The sequence below is a fragment of the Podarcis gaigeae genome, assembly GCF_964106915.1.
Source record: "Podarcis gaigeae genome assembly, chromosome: 8".
NCBI lineage: Eukaryota > Metazoa > Chordata > Lepidosauria > Squamata > Lacertidae > Podarcis > Podarcis gaigeae.
In genome coordinates, this window is record NC_139684.1 from 59009275 (window position 1) to 59023511 (window position 14237).

General features: G+C 45.9%; 1 protein-coding gene across 11 annotated transcripts in view; it reads left to right on the forward strand.

Annotated features, from left to right (window-relative positions):
* Nucleotides 1-14237, forward strand: part of ADGRB2 (adhesion G protein-coupled receptor B2) — a 163779-nt gene that overhangs the window by 131559 nt on the left and 17983 nt on the right. For 10 of the 11 annotated variants that reach the window (XM_083751606.1, XM_083751607.1, XM_083751602.1 and 7 more), the window contains 5 exons: nt 6614-6764; nt 10189-10258; nt 10994-11060; nt 11432-11517; nt 14136-14234. In XM_083751606.1, the coding sequence (XP_083607732.1) occupies nt 6614-6764; nt 10189-10258; nt 10994-11060; nt 11432-11517; nt 14136-14234 (473 nt within the window). The remainder of the gene's footprint in view (nt 1-6613; nt 6765-10188; nt 10259-10993; nt 11061-11431; nt 11518-14135; nt 14235-14237) is intronic. The other variant, XM_083751610.1, reaches the window with a different exon arrangement.

A 14237-nucleotide genomic window follows, 5' to 3' on the forward strand; every position in this document is an offset into this window, starting at 1 on the left:
CCTCTCTACAGCTTTTCACATAATGTGTACCTCCCCCGCCCTTCTCTCTCAAGGTTATGCTTCAGATTGTGTGTTTTCCTTTCGTTTGTCTTTGGAACCTGATATTTGAAGGTATAGAGACTATCTGTGCCTTAAGGCACAGATTCCCAGAGGCAAGCTGAATGCAGCTGGGAACAGAACTGTGGCCTAGAGAAGCTCCCACCCCACCCGGAACTCTTTATATGTTCCACCTCAAAAGAGTTTGAGGAGCTTTCCCAGTCACTTCTCCCCCCTCCCATCGCCCCCAACTCTCTCTAGCTACATCATTGTCACTGAGAGGGAAGGAAGGAGGCAGCAGCTGTTTGGGAGATGAGTCATACTGAGTGAGAGAGCCTGCCCTAGTGCTTGTCTGCATGAAGGAAATTGCAATATTTGGTTATCTGCAGCCAGCACACCCAGGAAGAAAAGGGGGCAATGCTACATAGCCGAGTAAAGAAGTACTGTGTGCTGGAAAATGTTTCTTATTTAAGAGAGACAGAAGCAGTGCTTGGGCACAGAATTCAGTGCCTGAGAATGTCTGTTTCTTGTTGGCTTGAAAGAACATGGGCATCAGTTGCAGGTAGGGGGGAGCAGTTTTACAGGGGAGGAGAGGAGTCCAGGAGAAGATGCCCTCAGCGAGCTCCCTTAAAATGTAAGGGGTGAGGACTGTACCATTCTCACTGCCCACCCTTCCCATAGTGCCAACTAAAGTCATCTCACCCTTGTGGTCCCTGCTCCACTCCACCACCACTGTAATCTCAGAGGAGCTGCTCCAGCCTGCCTGGTCCCTTTGGACCCAAAGCTCTGGTGGGCAGAGCAGCCACCACTAGTGATGGGGGAGAAATTTCACTTTGCATTTTACCGAGAAACTGCCTAATTTCACACTTCTCCAAATGTTGCGATGCACTTCACAGAATGCACACCAATGCATATGTTAGGGGGAAATTTGTGTGGATCCATATGACAGTGAAAATAACATACAGAAGTTGATTGATTTAGAGGAGTTTGCTTGCAAAAATGTTTGTACTAGTCAGAACTTTATACACAAAAGTGTTATGGTGTACACTCTCATTTCTTGTGTCCAGCTGTTATCCCTGGTGACACGGGTTTTGCAGGTTTCAGGACACTCCAAAACCTGTAGCATCTCTTTAACCAGTGGGATAGGGAAGAAAAGAATGTGCCCATCTAAAACAACAATTGTTCTTTTATGCCATATTTGACTCTCTGGGGGGGAAACAACTCTGTCAGGCTCTGGTTCCATTTGCTGTGATACAATCTGGGGAGCAGCATATCTTCATCCCTTCTCCCCTCCACACCTATCCTTTCTCCAGTGCAAATCCTCCAGAACTGACATGTGAATTTCAGCCCAGGGAGATCAAAGGTGGCTGCAGCCTCCCTCTCAGCCCCCAGGCAGCCCATCCATTGCTGTGCAAGGGACCTCGTGCATAATAGATCACCACCCTGCAGCATTTCCTCTTGATGTACTAGAGACATCGAGGAGCTCGGAAAGCATGTTGCAGGCATGAGTAGTACAAGGAGGGGCACATGTATGCCAGAGGAGCTGCTAGCACGTCTGGGCCTCGCTGGATGAAACCCTTGTTAATGAAATGGTCGGGGGAGTTGCTGCTTCTGGACTGCAGCTGGAGACAGGCAATTAGGAGTTGCTTGGTTTTCAAAAGAGAGAATCGTATTGCGATTGAGCGACTATTGCCAGCATGAATTGCAAAACAAACAAACAAAACTACAGTGGTACCTTGGGTTACACACGCTTCAGGTTACAGACACCGCTAACCCAGAAATAGTACCTCGGGTTAAGAACTTTGCTTCAGGATGAGTACAGAAATCGTGCAGCGGCGGCACAGTGGCAGCGGGAGGCCCCATTAGCTAAAGTGGTACCTCAGGTTAAGAACAGTTTCAGGTTAAGAATGGACCTCTAGAACGAATTAAGTTCTTAACTTGAGGTACCACTGCATTGCAAAGTAAGTTGAAACATACCAATTTTCAGCACTGCAGACTATCAGATTGTAAAGTTTCCCAATTGCTTTGATTTTTTAAAAAATCTCATTGGTAATCAACAATGGGAATGAAAAGTATCTTGTAAATTTCTCACTGCTTAGCATGTGATAATAATAATAATAATAATAATAATAATAATAATAATAATAATTTATTACAGTGGTACCTCGGGTTACATATGCTTCAGGTTACATACGCTTCAGGTTACAGACTCCGCTAACCCAGAAATAGTACCTCAGGTTAAGAACTTTGCTTCAGGATGAGAACAGAAATCATGCTCTGGCGGCGCGGCAGCAGCAGGAGGCCCCATTAGCTAAAGTGGTGCTTCAGGTTAAGAACAATTTCAGGTTAAGAACGTACCTCTGGAACAAATTAAGTACTTAACCTGAGGTACCACTGTATTTATACCCTGCCCATCTGGCGGGGTTTCCCCAGCCACTCTACCCTATGAGTCAGTGGTAGGGAACCTCTGGCACACTGGCCTAGTTAGGTTTCCATCCCAAAAAGAAAAAGATACTAGATGTGATTGTAATGGGGCACAGGAGGATAGTCTTCCTTCCTTCCTTCCTTCCTTCCTTCCTTCCTTCCTTTCTTTCTTTCTTTCTTTCTTTCTTTCTTTCTTTCTTTCTTTCTTTCTTTCGTGTTTATACCCTGCTTACAATTTGAAGTTTCTGAGAGAGAAATTAAAGTATATCTAAAATACCATAAGATCAACATGAGCTGCTAGAGGGGAATAAATGCATGTGCAAATATCCACACACACACCCCCGCCTTCAGGTATCCCATCTGCCACTCTGCTTCTAAATCTTCAGGCCATGCTAGGTCCAAACATAGGGCAGCTGCCAAGCCCCTGAAAGGCCTTAATGCACAGCTGGTGGGCTGTGTTCAGCTTCATGGGCCACAGGCAGGCTCTCGCTGTCTACCTTACCCACATCAGTTGTCCTAATTCCTGTCTCGCTCCTTAATCGCCATAGGGGTGATGGAGAAGTCTGATACAGTTCACCTTTAAAGGTGAACATACCTAATTCCAAAACAAAATGCAAGCCAAAGTACAGCAATCCCTCAAGATTCACACTTCTGCAGTGCAGTTCTCCCACCAAGTAATGCATACAGAAATTCACAAACATGGGGTGAAGTGACATATTTGTCCATCGCTAAATCTCCATAAGAAGCTGAAACATCTAAGGCTAATCACATATTATACAAATATGCAGGTTTCCTAAATTAACCAGCAGAGAAGTAAATACATACAAAATGTACCTAATGGGTTGTATGTGCTTGTTTGTTTATCATAAAATGTATACACTACTTGATTTGGGGTTTTTTTGTATAAAAAAACAACAACCCTCAAAGCAGTTTACAAAAAGATAAAATAACAAAATCGTGGAAAAACTCATGATTTAGAAGTTACAATACGAAACAGTAAAAATACCTAAACTTTCTAAGCTTGACTAAAGAAGAATGTTTTTAGCAGGCCCTGAAAAGAGTACAGTGAAGGCACCTGCTTGATATTAGTGTATATGAATATACTTGTGACATTATGCTGCAGGAATATATTACAGTCTGGAACTTGACTCTTATTGTATGTGTTTATATGCATAGTCAGGCTCTTACGAAAACAAGGCATGGGAGACATGCACAAAAGCAGGCACTCAAATCAAGGGGTGGTTTCGAACTGCCAAATTCCATGTTTAAATCCATTTAAAATGGATTTCTTCTCTGTCCCTAGTCCCACGTTGTGCAGGCCTGGCTTAGGCTAAATGCAGAGCCCGTTAGCTGATGCTGCTGGTGGACCATCCCTTTGCCGTTTGTTGCAGCGTTGGGAATCTCCTATGTTCCATGGCCCAAATTATGCTTGTGCATTGCTGGTGTTTTGTGTCCCTTCTCCATGCTTAGCTCCTTCTCCAGCCTGTGGACCAGAGCCAGGCATGCCCTATTAGCACTTGTCTCTTTGTTACAATGCCAGTAAACCTAATGCAGCCATTGACTGATTAAAGTCGGTGGGAGAGTGAAGGTGGAGGCTGGTGGGGACAACAGCCACTTCTGCCAGTTTTTATCCAGCATCCGGGAAGGGACGGTTGTGTCGCTTGCCTTAGGCTTTGAAATCCAGCCCCACAATGATACAGCGCAGGGCTTGCAGTGTCTTTCAAGTACAGGGCCCGTTTTATTTTGAATAAATTTCCATATGCGAATGAACCCAGAAGTGGGGGCAGAGGCTAAGCTAGCTGCTTTGGCACCCAAGGCGACACATGCTATGCACCCGGGGGCAGGGCCATGGGGACGGGGCGAGTGTCCCAGGGGGTGAGATGCCCAGTGGCGTGGAGTGAGCCATGCATGGGGGGGGGGTGGAGCGAGTCACCCATGGTGGGCTGGTTCCTGGGCAGGGGCAGGGGGAGAGAGCTGCGTTGCTTTGCCAGCAGCCTTCCTCCCTTCCCTCTTCCTTTTGACAGCTCGGGGGAGGCTCCCCCCCCCAGGAAGCAGCCGGGGAGTGGGAGGCATCGGCGCACCACCCACCAGCGACTCCCAAGCCTCCCCTGAGCTGTCAAAACGAAGGGGGAAGGGGGGAAGGCTGCCGGCAAGGCAGCACAGCTCCGCCCCTTCCCCCAACAGCTCAGGGTAGGCTTTGGAGTTGCGGACAGGCGGCATGCTAAATGTCACCCCCCCTCAGTACTGAAACCTGGGATGGACCGCCCCCACCGCCCCCCTTCCTCTGCCCCTGGGTGGGGGAGAACTTTGATTTAGTTCACATTTAAAGGAAACCTACCTAATTCACGCTTTCTGAAACATAGCCATACTTTAAAACTAGCAGTACAGTTCCCTGGTCATGTAAGGTGACCTGAAATTCATATGCTAGGGTAAAATTCACATAAAAGTGCATATACAGTGGACACTCGGGTTGCGAACGTGATCCATGCGGGATGCACGTTCGCAACCCGCAGCATTCACAACCCACGTTTGGGCACGCGTGGGTTGCAATTCGGCACTTCTGCGCATGCACGACCACCGAAACCCAGAAGTAACCCATTCCAGTACTTCCGGGTTTTGGCAGTCCACAACCCAAAAAACGCAATCTGAAGTGTCTATAACCCGAGGTACGACTGTATTAGTGAAAACAGCATTAAAATGCATCATGATAGGGGAAATCACTGTGCAAAAATGTGTGTATTAGGCAAAAATGCATACAAATATGCAGTGCTTTTTTCTAAAAAAAATGTTTAGGGGTACCCTCATTTTGACTCAAGAAAACCACCATTTTATAGTTCAAATCGGGGAAAATAAATACAGTAAATGGACTGAAGTGCAAAGATTCACAAAATGTTTAGGGGTATATGTCCCCCTGCGTCCCCCCAGAAAAAAAACACTGCAAATATGTATCTCTTAGGAGAAATTAGCCCTAAATTGCTGGCGAATTTTCATCAGGGCTTTTTTTCAAAAAGGAATTTGCAAAGTGATGTGGAAAACTGAGCATAAAACTGGAAAAATGAGGAACTGAGAGAAACTGAAATCAACAGATTTTCCCATCCCTAGTGGGGCCCTGTGATCAGTGTTGTGTTTCAGGAGCTGTATGCACATGTGTGTGCATTCATGCACCAGATGGCTTCACAATTTAGAATATGCTCATTGCAGCAAGCACAGAGGCTTAAAGGCCTCCTTCTTCACAGTACAACTTTTTCAGGAGTGTCAAAAAGCACATCCCACCTTCAGTTTGTTTCCATACTGTTCTCCTTCATGCAATTTCCCCCATCCTGCTCCTTCCCTTTGCAATCATCGGCCTCATTTCCCCACACTGTTGTTTTAATCCAGTTGATTGTCAAGGTGACCCATGTGATTTGGGTCGATGACATCACAGCAGTGTATCAGTGATGACAATGTCATGGAAAAGCAGAGTCACACAATATGCTACAGGAGACAGGAAATCCCTTTGCTTGGTTGTGGGTTTCTGGGCCAGACTTCCCAGTTTGCTGTATCAACTTTGATTTTTAGTAGGACTTCATGCTCTTGTCAACCAGAGCCAGGTGCAAAAGACATACAGTTAGAAGGAAAGAGCAGGGTGTCTCTGAGGCATATTTGAGCCCGCGAATTTGTTTTCAGTGCCAGAACTGAATTGAGCTCACAGTCCTTTCACACACAAAAAGTCCACTCCTGAGGTTAGCTTTCTTTATTTCAGCAGCCTAATTTAGGTCATTTTCTTGTTGTTAAACAGTTGCACGTCACAAGCCTTTTCTGATCTACTGCAAGTTACACAGAAATCTGCCAGTATGGGAGGAAATTCCCCACTAAGGTTCAAGTACAGAAGCTCACACTAAATTCCTGAACAGCCAGCATGCAATAATGCATCACAGCATCCCAGTCTGCCTTCCACTCACCCCTGCTTTTGATTCCTGAAATATGCAAATGCTAAAAAGCATTATTAGTTAGATTTGGAAAGTGAATCTCCAAGGAAAGGGGTTCAATTGCAAGGGGTGTGCATGCATGCCATTTGTTCTAGAATACAGCCCAACTCATTTATGTAGGACGCTCCTGCATTCTGATGACTCTCATTCACTCCCTTTTCTTTCTTCTCCTCCCCAATCTCTAGGGCGTGTGCACCATGACTGCTGCATTCCTCCACTTCTTCTTCCTCTCTTCCTTTTGCTGGGTGCTGACAGAGGCCTGGCAATCCTACTTGGCTGTGATTGGCAGGATCCGGACACGCCTAGTTCGTAAACGCTTCCTCTGCCTCGGATGGGGTAAGAGGGCATCTTCTCTTCTGGAACCAAAGTGTTGTCTCCCTGATTGCGGTGTGGGGGTGGGGAGGATCAGGGAGGCATCACACAGGGAAAGGGGAATTTCGTGGTTCGTGCAGGAACATTTGTTGCTCGCGGGCATATCCAACATTCTCAGTCCACTAGTACAGGAGTTTAAAGGTTGCTCAACAAAGAAATCCAACACAAGAGCTGTGCTAGCAGAAGCAGGTTGTGCAACAACTATTTCTTCTGGTGCAACTTGTTGCATAACAATCTTGGGTAAAGTGCTTGTGTTTTATCTTGTGCAGCAACGTTCTGCCAGTGCAACAAATATACTGCTTGGTGACTTTCACACTACATTGGATCTTGAGCACATTAAGAATTGTAAGCTTGTCATTTCGTATAATAAAACTGGACGATAAAAGGGCCACCTACTTCTGGGAATTAACTTTTTTTGCCCGAGAGGCATGCTTTTACTCAGTTTAGATTCCAAACTGAGTATTTGCCTGTTAGATTTTCTGATTGGCTAGAAAAGGAATGTTTTTGTGTCTGCAGAACAGGTGAAATTGAATATGGTGCACTATATCTTACATTGTTCTTTATATAATTCATGGGAGGTTAAGTTTAATCTCCCCATTCAGTCCTGCTTACAAGCCCAACCAGCTGATTTTAAAATAAGATGGCTGCTAGCTGATCTAGGAGAATCCATCGGCTATAGGGTCACTTTATTTTCACTAGCTGTAGAGGCCTTTCTGAATTGGATCAGTGCTAAATGTTAAGGGAAGAGTTTTTAATAAATGAATGTTTTAAATCTCTTTTATTGTATTGTCAGGGTTCATCCCTGTCTTATTGGTTTGATGATTATCTTTCTTTACACGTGTGTTTTATTGTCGTGGCCACTGGCAATAAACAATAATAAAGCTTCAAGGTGAACCTGTGCATCAGATACAAACCTTACTGACTGCAGCAATAGCATCCAAGAAGTGGCTTGAAGGTGCAAGTGACTTAACCAGCAGAATCCTAGAGTTGGAGGGGGCCTTCTAGGCCACTTAGACCAGCCTTTGCTAGCCTGGTGCTCTCCAGGTATTTTGGACTACAGCTGCCATCAGCCCTGTGCTAGCTGAGGCGAATGAGAGTTGTAGTCAAAGCATCTGAAGGGCTTTTGATTGGGGAAGGCTGATCAACTCCTGCTCTGTGCAAGGAATCCAGAACTAGAACAGTCCCAGCACCCTTAAGGAAGAGCCCTTCACCCCCCTGGGCAATTGGCTCCATTGTCAAATTGCTCTTACTGTTAATGAAGTTTATTTTCCGAATGTTCAGCCAAAACCTACCCTCCTGTCACTTCAGCCCATTGGATCTAGTCCTGCCTTGTAGGGCAGCAGGCAGCAAGTCTTTCTCACCTTCTGTGTGAAACCCCTCTCAGTTGTATAAAGGATACTGCCATGTGCTCTTTCAGTCTTCTCTTCTGCAGGCGGAGCTTCCTCCAGCCTTTCCTCACTGCCAGCTTCTAACACCACAAATGGAATTCTTTCAGCACCTGCTGTCATCACCAGCACAATGCTTTGGTGATGAAGGCAATCAGTAAGGTGCAGAGCAGTCAAGGGATGTGCATGCTTATTGCAAGCCAGTCTTTGATCTCGGCAAAACACAGTTTGCACCCAATTGCTTTTGGAAGGAGGAGTTTCACAAACTGGGGAGTGAGAGGAGAATGAAAGCTTCACCTAACGTGCAACAAAATCAGAACTTGGCATGGCATCAAGGGGGTTTCCAGACCAGTTTATTGAGCATCCTTACTTTTTGCAGGGAGATGCACTGATTATTTAATGAGTGTTCATTCTGATTCGTTTGTGGGTAGGTTAGATGTTGTTGTGTCAAAGCAAGTGTTATTACCCAACACTTTCCAGTGCATTTCCCTGTCATTTTCCTTATCGCTATCTCATATCTTTTCGGGGAAGTAGTTTTGTAGCACAAGAGCTCCCAGTCAGCTTTAATAGTGCAACCTGAATTTGCTGGTAGGTGACTACCTCCTGCCTGCAAACAGCAATAGTCAGGAAGCACCCCAGATGTCCAGAATTGGGAATGTTCAGAAAATAACTCCTGCAGGTTGGAAAACTTAGGCCAGCTTATGAGGTGAGCCATTGCAAGGTGAGCCAAACCCCTCTCTGCAGATTGGCTTGGCTCATTTTGTAACCAGCAGTTCAGTCTGTAGTTAGCTCACCTCTATGCCAACTTTGCTTGCTATTCATTTCACTCCCCCCCTTTCCCAAACTTAACCTTGTGGGTAGGGAGGGAGAGAAAGGTTAGACTGGGCCACACAATCAAATAATTATTGGTAGAAAGTCGAATGTTCCTCCATTTGCTCTCTGAGACAAAAGGTGGGCTAGTTGTAGATCAAGATAGGGACATTCCACCTGTAACTAATCAGTACAATTCAAAATCTGTGTGTGGCAACTTTACACTCTAACCACTTGGTTACAGGGGTTTGTATGAATCAAGTGCCAGGAACGGGGCAAAAACTTGTGGGCAGGGGAACTCAAAATGCAAAAGAAGCAAAAAAAACAAAACACTGCTTGTGGTGGGGGGAGGGGGGAGGGAAACCTGATTCATGCAAACCTACACACCTTTTTGGGTCAATCCTCAGAATAAGTCATTAATGACCTCCCCTGCCAGTTCCCCATTGCTTTGGAAGAAAAGAAAAATAACCCTTACTATTGCAAAATGGGGAAGTAACTGACGCTGGAAGCACGCCGAGGTCACTATCAAGCAGGGTGAGCATGCTCAGAAACATAATTTCCTTGTGGGATCAAGGGACCTGCAGTTTACTCAGAACAGCCCAATTGGTCCCAGCAGAAAATGGTGGGTCTGAGCATGGTCAGAACTGTCACTTCAAGGTCAGGAGCTTAGCAGGCCTGCATGCTTCACTGGTAGTAAGCAGAACTCTCTCCTGCTGCCCGTTACCTCTCCCCCTCCATTCCAAGGATGCATTAAAAATATATCGTGCTGGGTTTTGTGAGCATTCTTTGCAAGTGCTCTCAACCCCCCTGGGGATTTTGGGACTATGCCAAAGGACTGCTCATAGAAACGAAGATGGTTTGTGAGATGGTCAGATGTAGGAATGGATGGGGATTTTATTCAGGTTGCATTTTAAAGTGAATCAACCTAGTTCAACAGTCCAACTTCAGAACTGCCGAACAACATGCAGAACACAGCTATCAGTCAGAATCTCATAGCCCTCTGAATTTTGCAATGCAGTTAATGATGCAAATGCTTGGGGGGGGGAATGTGTATGTTTTAAGGGGCGGGGTCCTTTTCCCATCCCTTGGACCCAGTTCACCCATCCCTGGTAGCTGGTTCTCCACAAAGTGCTTCAGATGCAGAATTCTTTTGTGGTTTTACCTGCATTTTCGACTCTATATTTCCCATCTAGGGTTGCCAGCCTTGGTAGTTGCAGTCTCCGTCGGCTTTACTCGGACCAAAGGATACGGAACGTCCAGCTAGTAGGTTCCATAAGAGGGGACTTTCTGGCCTCATCTTCTTAAAATAAAATGGGGAGGGGGGAGGAGAATTGAAACATCTAAGGAGAACCTAAGAACCCTCAATGCGTCTGAGATGGGAGCAGGCTGTGCAGATATAGATAGGGAGGGAGGATTTAAATCAGTTTGCATTCAAAGGTCAGTGAGCCTAATTCACACTTTCTAAAACAACAAGTGAACTGAAACATAGTCAACCCTCAAAGTTCACATTTTTCCAAATATTGTAATGCAGATCTCCAGCCAAATAATGCTTGGAAAAAATGCATATACTAGGGTAATGTTTGCATTTAAATGCATGCATACATTAAAACTTCATGCAAAAATGCCATGTATTAGGGGAAATTGCTTTGGAAAAAAATGTGCACATTAGACAAATTTGCTTAATGTTAGTAGTATCCTGCCCATCTGAGTGGGTTGCCCCATCCACTCTGGGTGGCTTCCATAAAAAAATGTGTTTATGTAAGAAGCAATTCACACAAAAATGCTGATGAATTTTCATGAGGTTTTTTTAATTAAAAAAATATAAAATATCAAACTAATATGAAACATGGAGAACTGAACTTAAAATTGGAAAAGTGAGAAACTGAGAAACCAAAATTGACTGTTTCTCCTGCCCCTGTTTAAAAATTTGGAATCCAGGAGCCTTAAACTCTGAGACTTTCTTGACCCTTCCTCCTCTTTCTTGGCTTCTCTCCCCAGCTGCTGGCTGTCCCTTGAAGGAGGGCTGCTCTACGCCTTTGTTGGCCCCGCTGCTGTGATTGTTCTGGTAGGTACTCAAATGCTGCCCAGTGGTGTTGGTGGCCATTAGCTTGTTCTGCGGATCATTTATTGTGCTGCCATTTCATCGCTTTCCATGCCGGTGAGCAAAAGGCCTTTAGGAGACACGTCATTTTCTTCCTTTTAGGTTAAGCACTTTAAGGAATTTTGTTGATATGCCCTTTGCTTTCATTGTTGTTGGGGTTCTTTGTTTGCTTTTAAAGGGGCTGTTTTTGCATTTTATGGAATTGTAAGTCACTTTGAGGCATTTTTTTTAATTTAACAGCTGTCTCCTGCAATGTGAATTTTAAGGGGCCTAGAAATTAGATAGCCCTGTGGATGCTGCTGATTGTGGATCTCTCTCTCTCTCTCCACTGTCAGGTCAACATGCTGATTGGAATCATCGTCTTCAACAAGCTCATGTCTCGAGATGGCATCTCAGATAAGTCGAAAAAGCAGCGAGCTGGGTAAGGCCACACACACACACCCCCAGAAACCCACACTGCACACACCAGTTCCAGACACTCTTTTTTCTAACAAAATGCTGAAGCTGTCATACCTGCCAGGAGAACAAGGTGCCATATATGTGGTGGGGCAATGATATAGGAAGGAAGGGTGCTTGTCTCCTGCTGAGCAAAATATATTTTTTGGGGGGGGAGCCCACCCCACTACCCTTCCATAGGGAGAAATCCCAGTAATCTGATTCTTATAGCTGATTCTGAAAATAATTAATATGGATATTTGGCTACCATGTTGGCTATATATAGAAGGGACACTCTCCCAGTAAGCAACAGTATTGCAGGTGGTATCCCTCTGAATATCACTCACTGGGGAGCTTGAGTGGAGAGATTGCTGTTGCCCTCAGGTCCTGCTTGTGGGCTTCCCACTGTGAGTACAGAATGCTGGACTAAATGGGCATTTGTTCCAATGTGGAAGGGCTTTTATGTTTTCTAAGCAGGGTCCTCCAAGTTCACCAAGTTCAGCTGAAAATTTGGTGGCAACTTACAGACGCACAACCCCCCCCCCCCCATGCAGTCTGCTTTGCTAGTCGTATTGGAAAGTAACGTCCCTTGATGTCACAGGCATATGCATACACATACTGCTCCTTCTGAATCCAATGTGACCTTAGCTTTTTTGGATGCAATACAGCCTTCCCCAAACTGACACCCTCCAGATGTATTGGACTACAACTCCCAGCAGTCCCATCCAGCAGTCATGCTAGCTGGAGCTGATGGACGGTATAGTCCAATGCATCTGGAGGGTGCCATTTTGGGGAAAGCTTTTATAATGCATCGGAAATGCACTTTTACTATCTCAGAAAGACAAGGTATAACGCTGAGTTCCTAAGGTAGGTTTGCATGCTGCCTGTGTGGTTGCTCAGACTTTACTTAGTTACCAGTTTTTTGTTACTTTAGGGAAAAGAGCATCAACTCCTCCAAGCCCTCTTTCACACAAGCGCTTGCGAACAGAGTGCCACATGGTGTGAAGCCTCCAGGTGCCTGTAGCAGCTAGCTGTTCCAACAGCTGCTACAACCGCCTGCTGAGAGCCTGCTTGTTCTCCGATGCAGCTTCAAACCCAAGAAGAAGCTAGGCTCTATGGGAGGGAGGGTGAGCAAGCTGGAACACATCAGCAGTGCTGGGATGAAGGGTTGCGAGGGGGTTCTCCACAGGCAGCTGCAATAGCTGCTGGAAACACTGGCTGGCTCAGCTGAGAACAGTGGGTTTAGGTTGAGAAAGTGAGGCCTGAAAAAATGCACCGCTAAAGTCACCCCATGGCGGCTTTGCTCAGAGTTAATGATGGCAATAAAACATCTACTCCACTTTCCCTTCCTATTTTGAGTCCCAGAGAGATTAAAATAATGAATGGGAGTGTGCACGTATGTGAGTCTGTGTGCATGCATGCATAAATGTGTGTGCATAAAATTACTTTTAGAAATGGGGGAGATTTGAAAGAACACCCCCCCAACTTGAATGAGGCGGGCCACTTTAAATCATCCAAGGCCCTACTTTGAATAGAGTCTGACTCAGAGTGGAACTGACTAATATCCCAGCACTGTATTTCCCTGCCAGCCCCTTACCATGAAGAAGGGAGGAGGGTAACATGCACTGAAGGGCTCCCTTGAACAGAAACCCTCCCAGGGAATGGCATTTCCTGCTCAGGATCAACAGCCCCACAATCCCCAGTGGGAAAAGGCCCACTGTGCATTGGCTGCATGTTGATGGGAACTCATTATCTGCTTGTCCTTCTCCAGAATAAGGCCTTCAAGGAAATGGGGAGCAGCCCCTAAATGGGATTTTTGAGCGAATCAATCCATTGAAAAGCTTATTAAGTAATAAACACTCAAAAATCCAAATTTATTTTCGGGACGAGACATTGGGGCAAGCAGCATTCCTGTCATCAGCAGGGCTCAGCTGTACAAGCCAATCTTAGAGGGTTGGGTGCCCAAATTGCCCAGGTCTACATTGAGAGTCAGAGCTCTGCTCACCCTCAAAGTGCCATTTTTGCCATGGGCAGACATCAGTGGCCCACTGTGTAGAGTGTTCCTGCCCTGATCGTACAGCCTCTGTCTCACACACACAGTGGCAAGAAGCTCAAACCCTCATTTTAAGAACACCTCATTCAAAGCTTCTGGGGCAGCAGAGCTCCAGTTGATGGTGGAGTGGCAGGGAGGAGGACTCAGCCTCTGCCTGTTGCCTGGAATGCCAGTATGTATGGCACAGCTTGAGATAGAAGAGGGACAATGCCAAGTCCCACCCTCTCTCCCAAAAAGGCAGGCTTTCCTCTCCTCTTCAGCACCTGCCAAAGGGGCTAAATCCTGCCCTTGGAATTTTTGCCTGCCTTGCTTCATGCTGGCCATTAACAAGCCGTGCTTCCTGCAACTAACCCGGCTCTCTCTTTCTTTCTCTCTTCTCTTTCCCCCTCCTCAACTGCTTTCTCCCCATTCCTCCTCCTGTCGGTCTTGTCGCCTCCTTTTCCTTCTGGCTACTTTGTCTTCTTGCTGTGCCTCTTTCCTTCCACACCTTGATGGGCTGGTGGGTGTAACATAATGCATGTTGGTCGGTGTGGAACTGGGATCACCCTCAGCTTCAAGGATCCCCCGTGTGGCAGCCTGCTCTTGAAATGTACCAAGTGCGGTGTGGTCTCCAGCACAGCCCTGCTCACCGCCACTGCCAACAGCGCCATGTT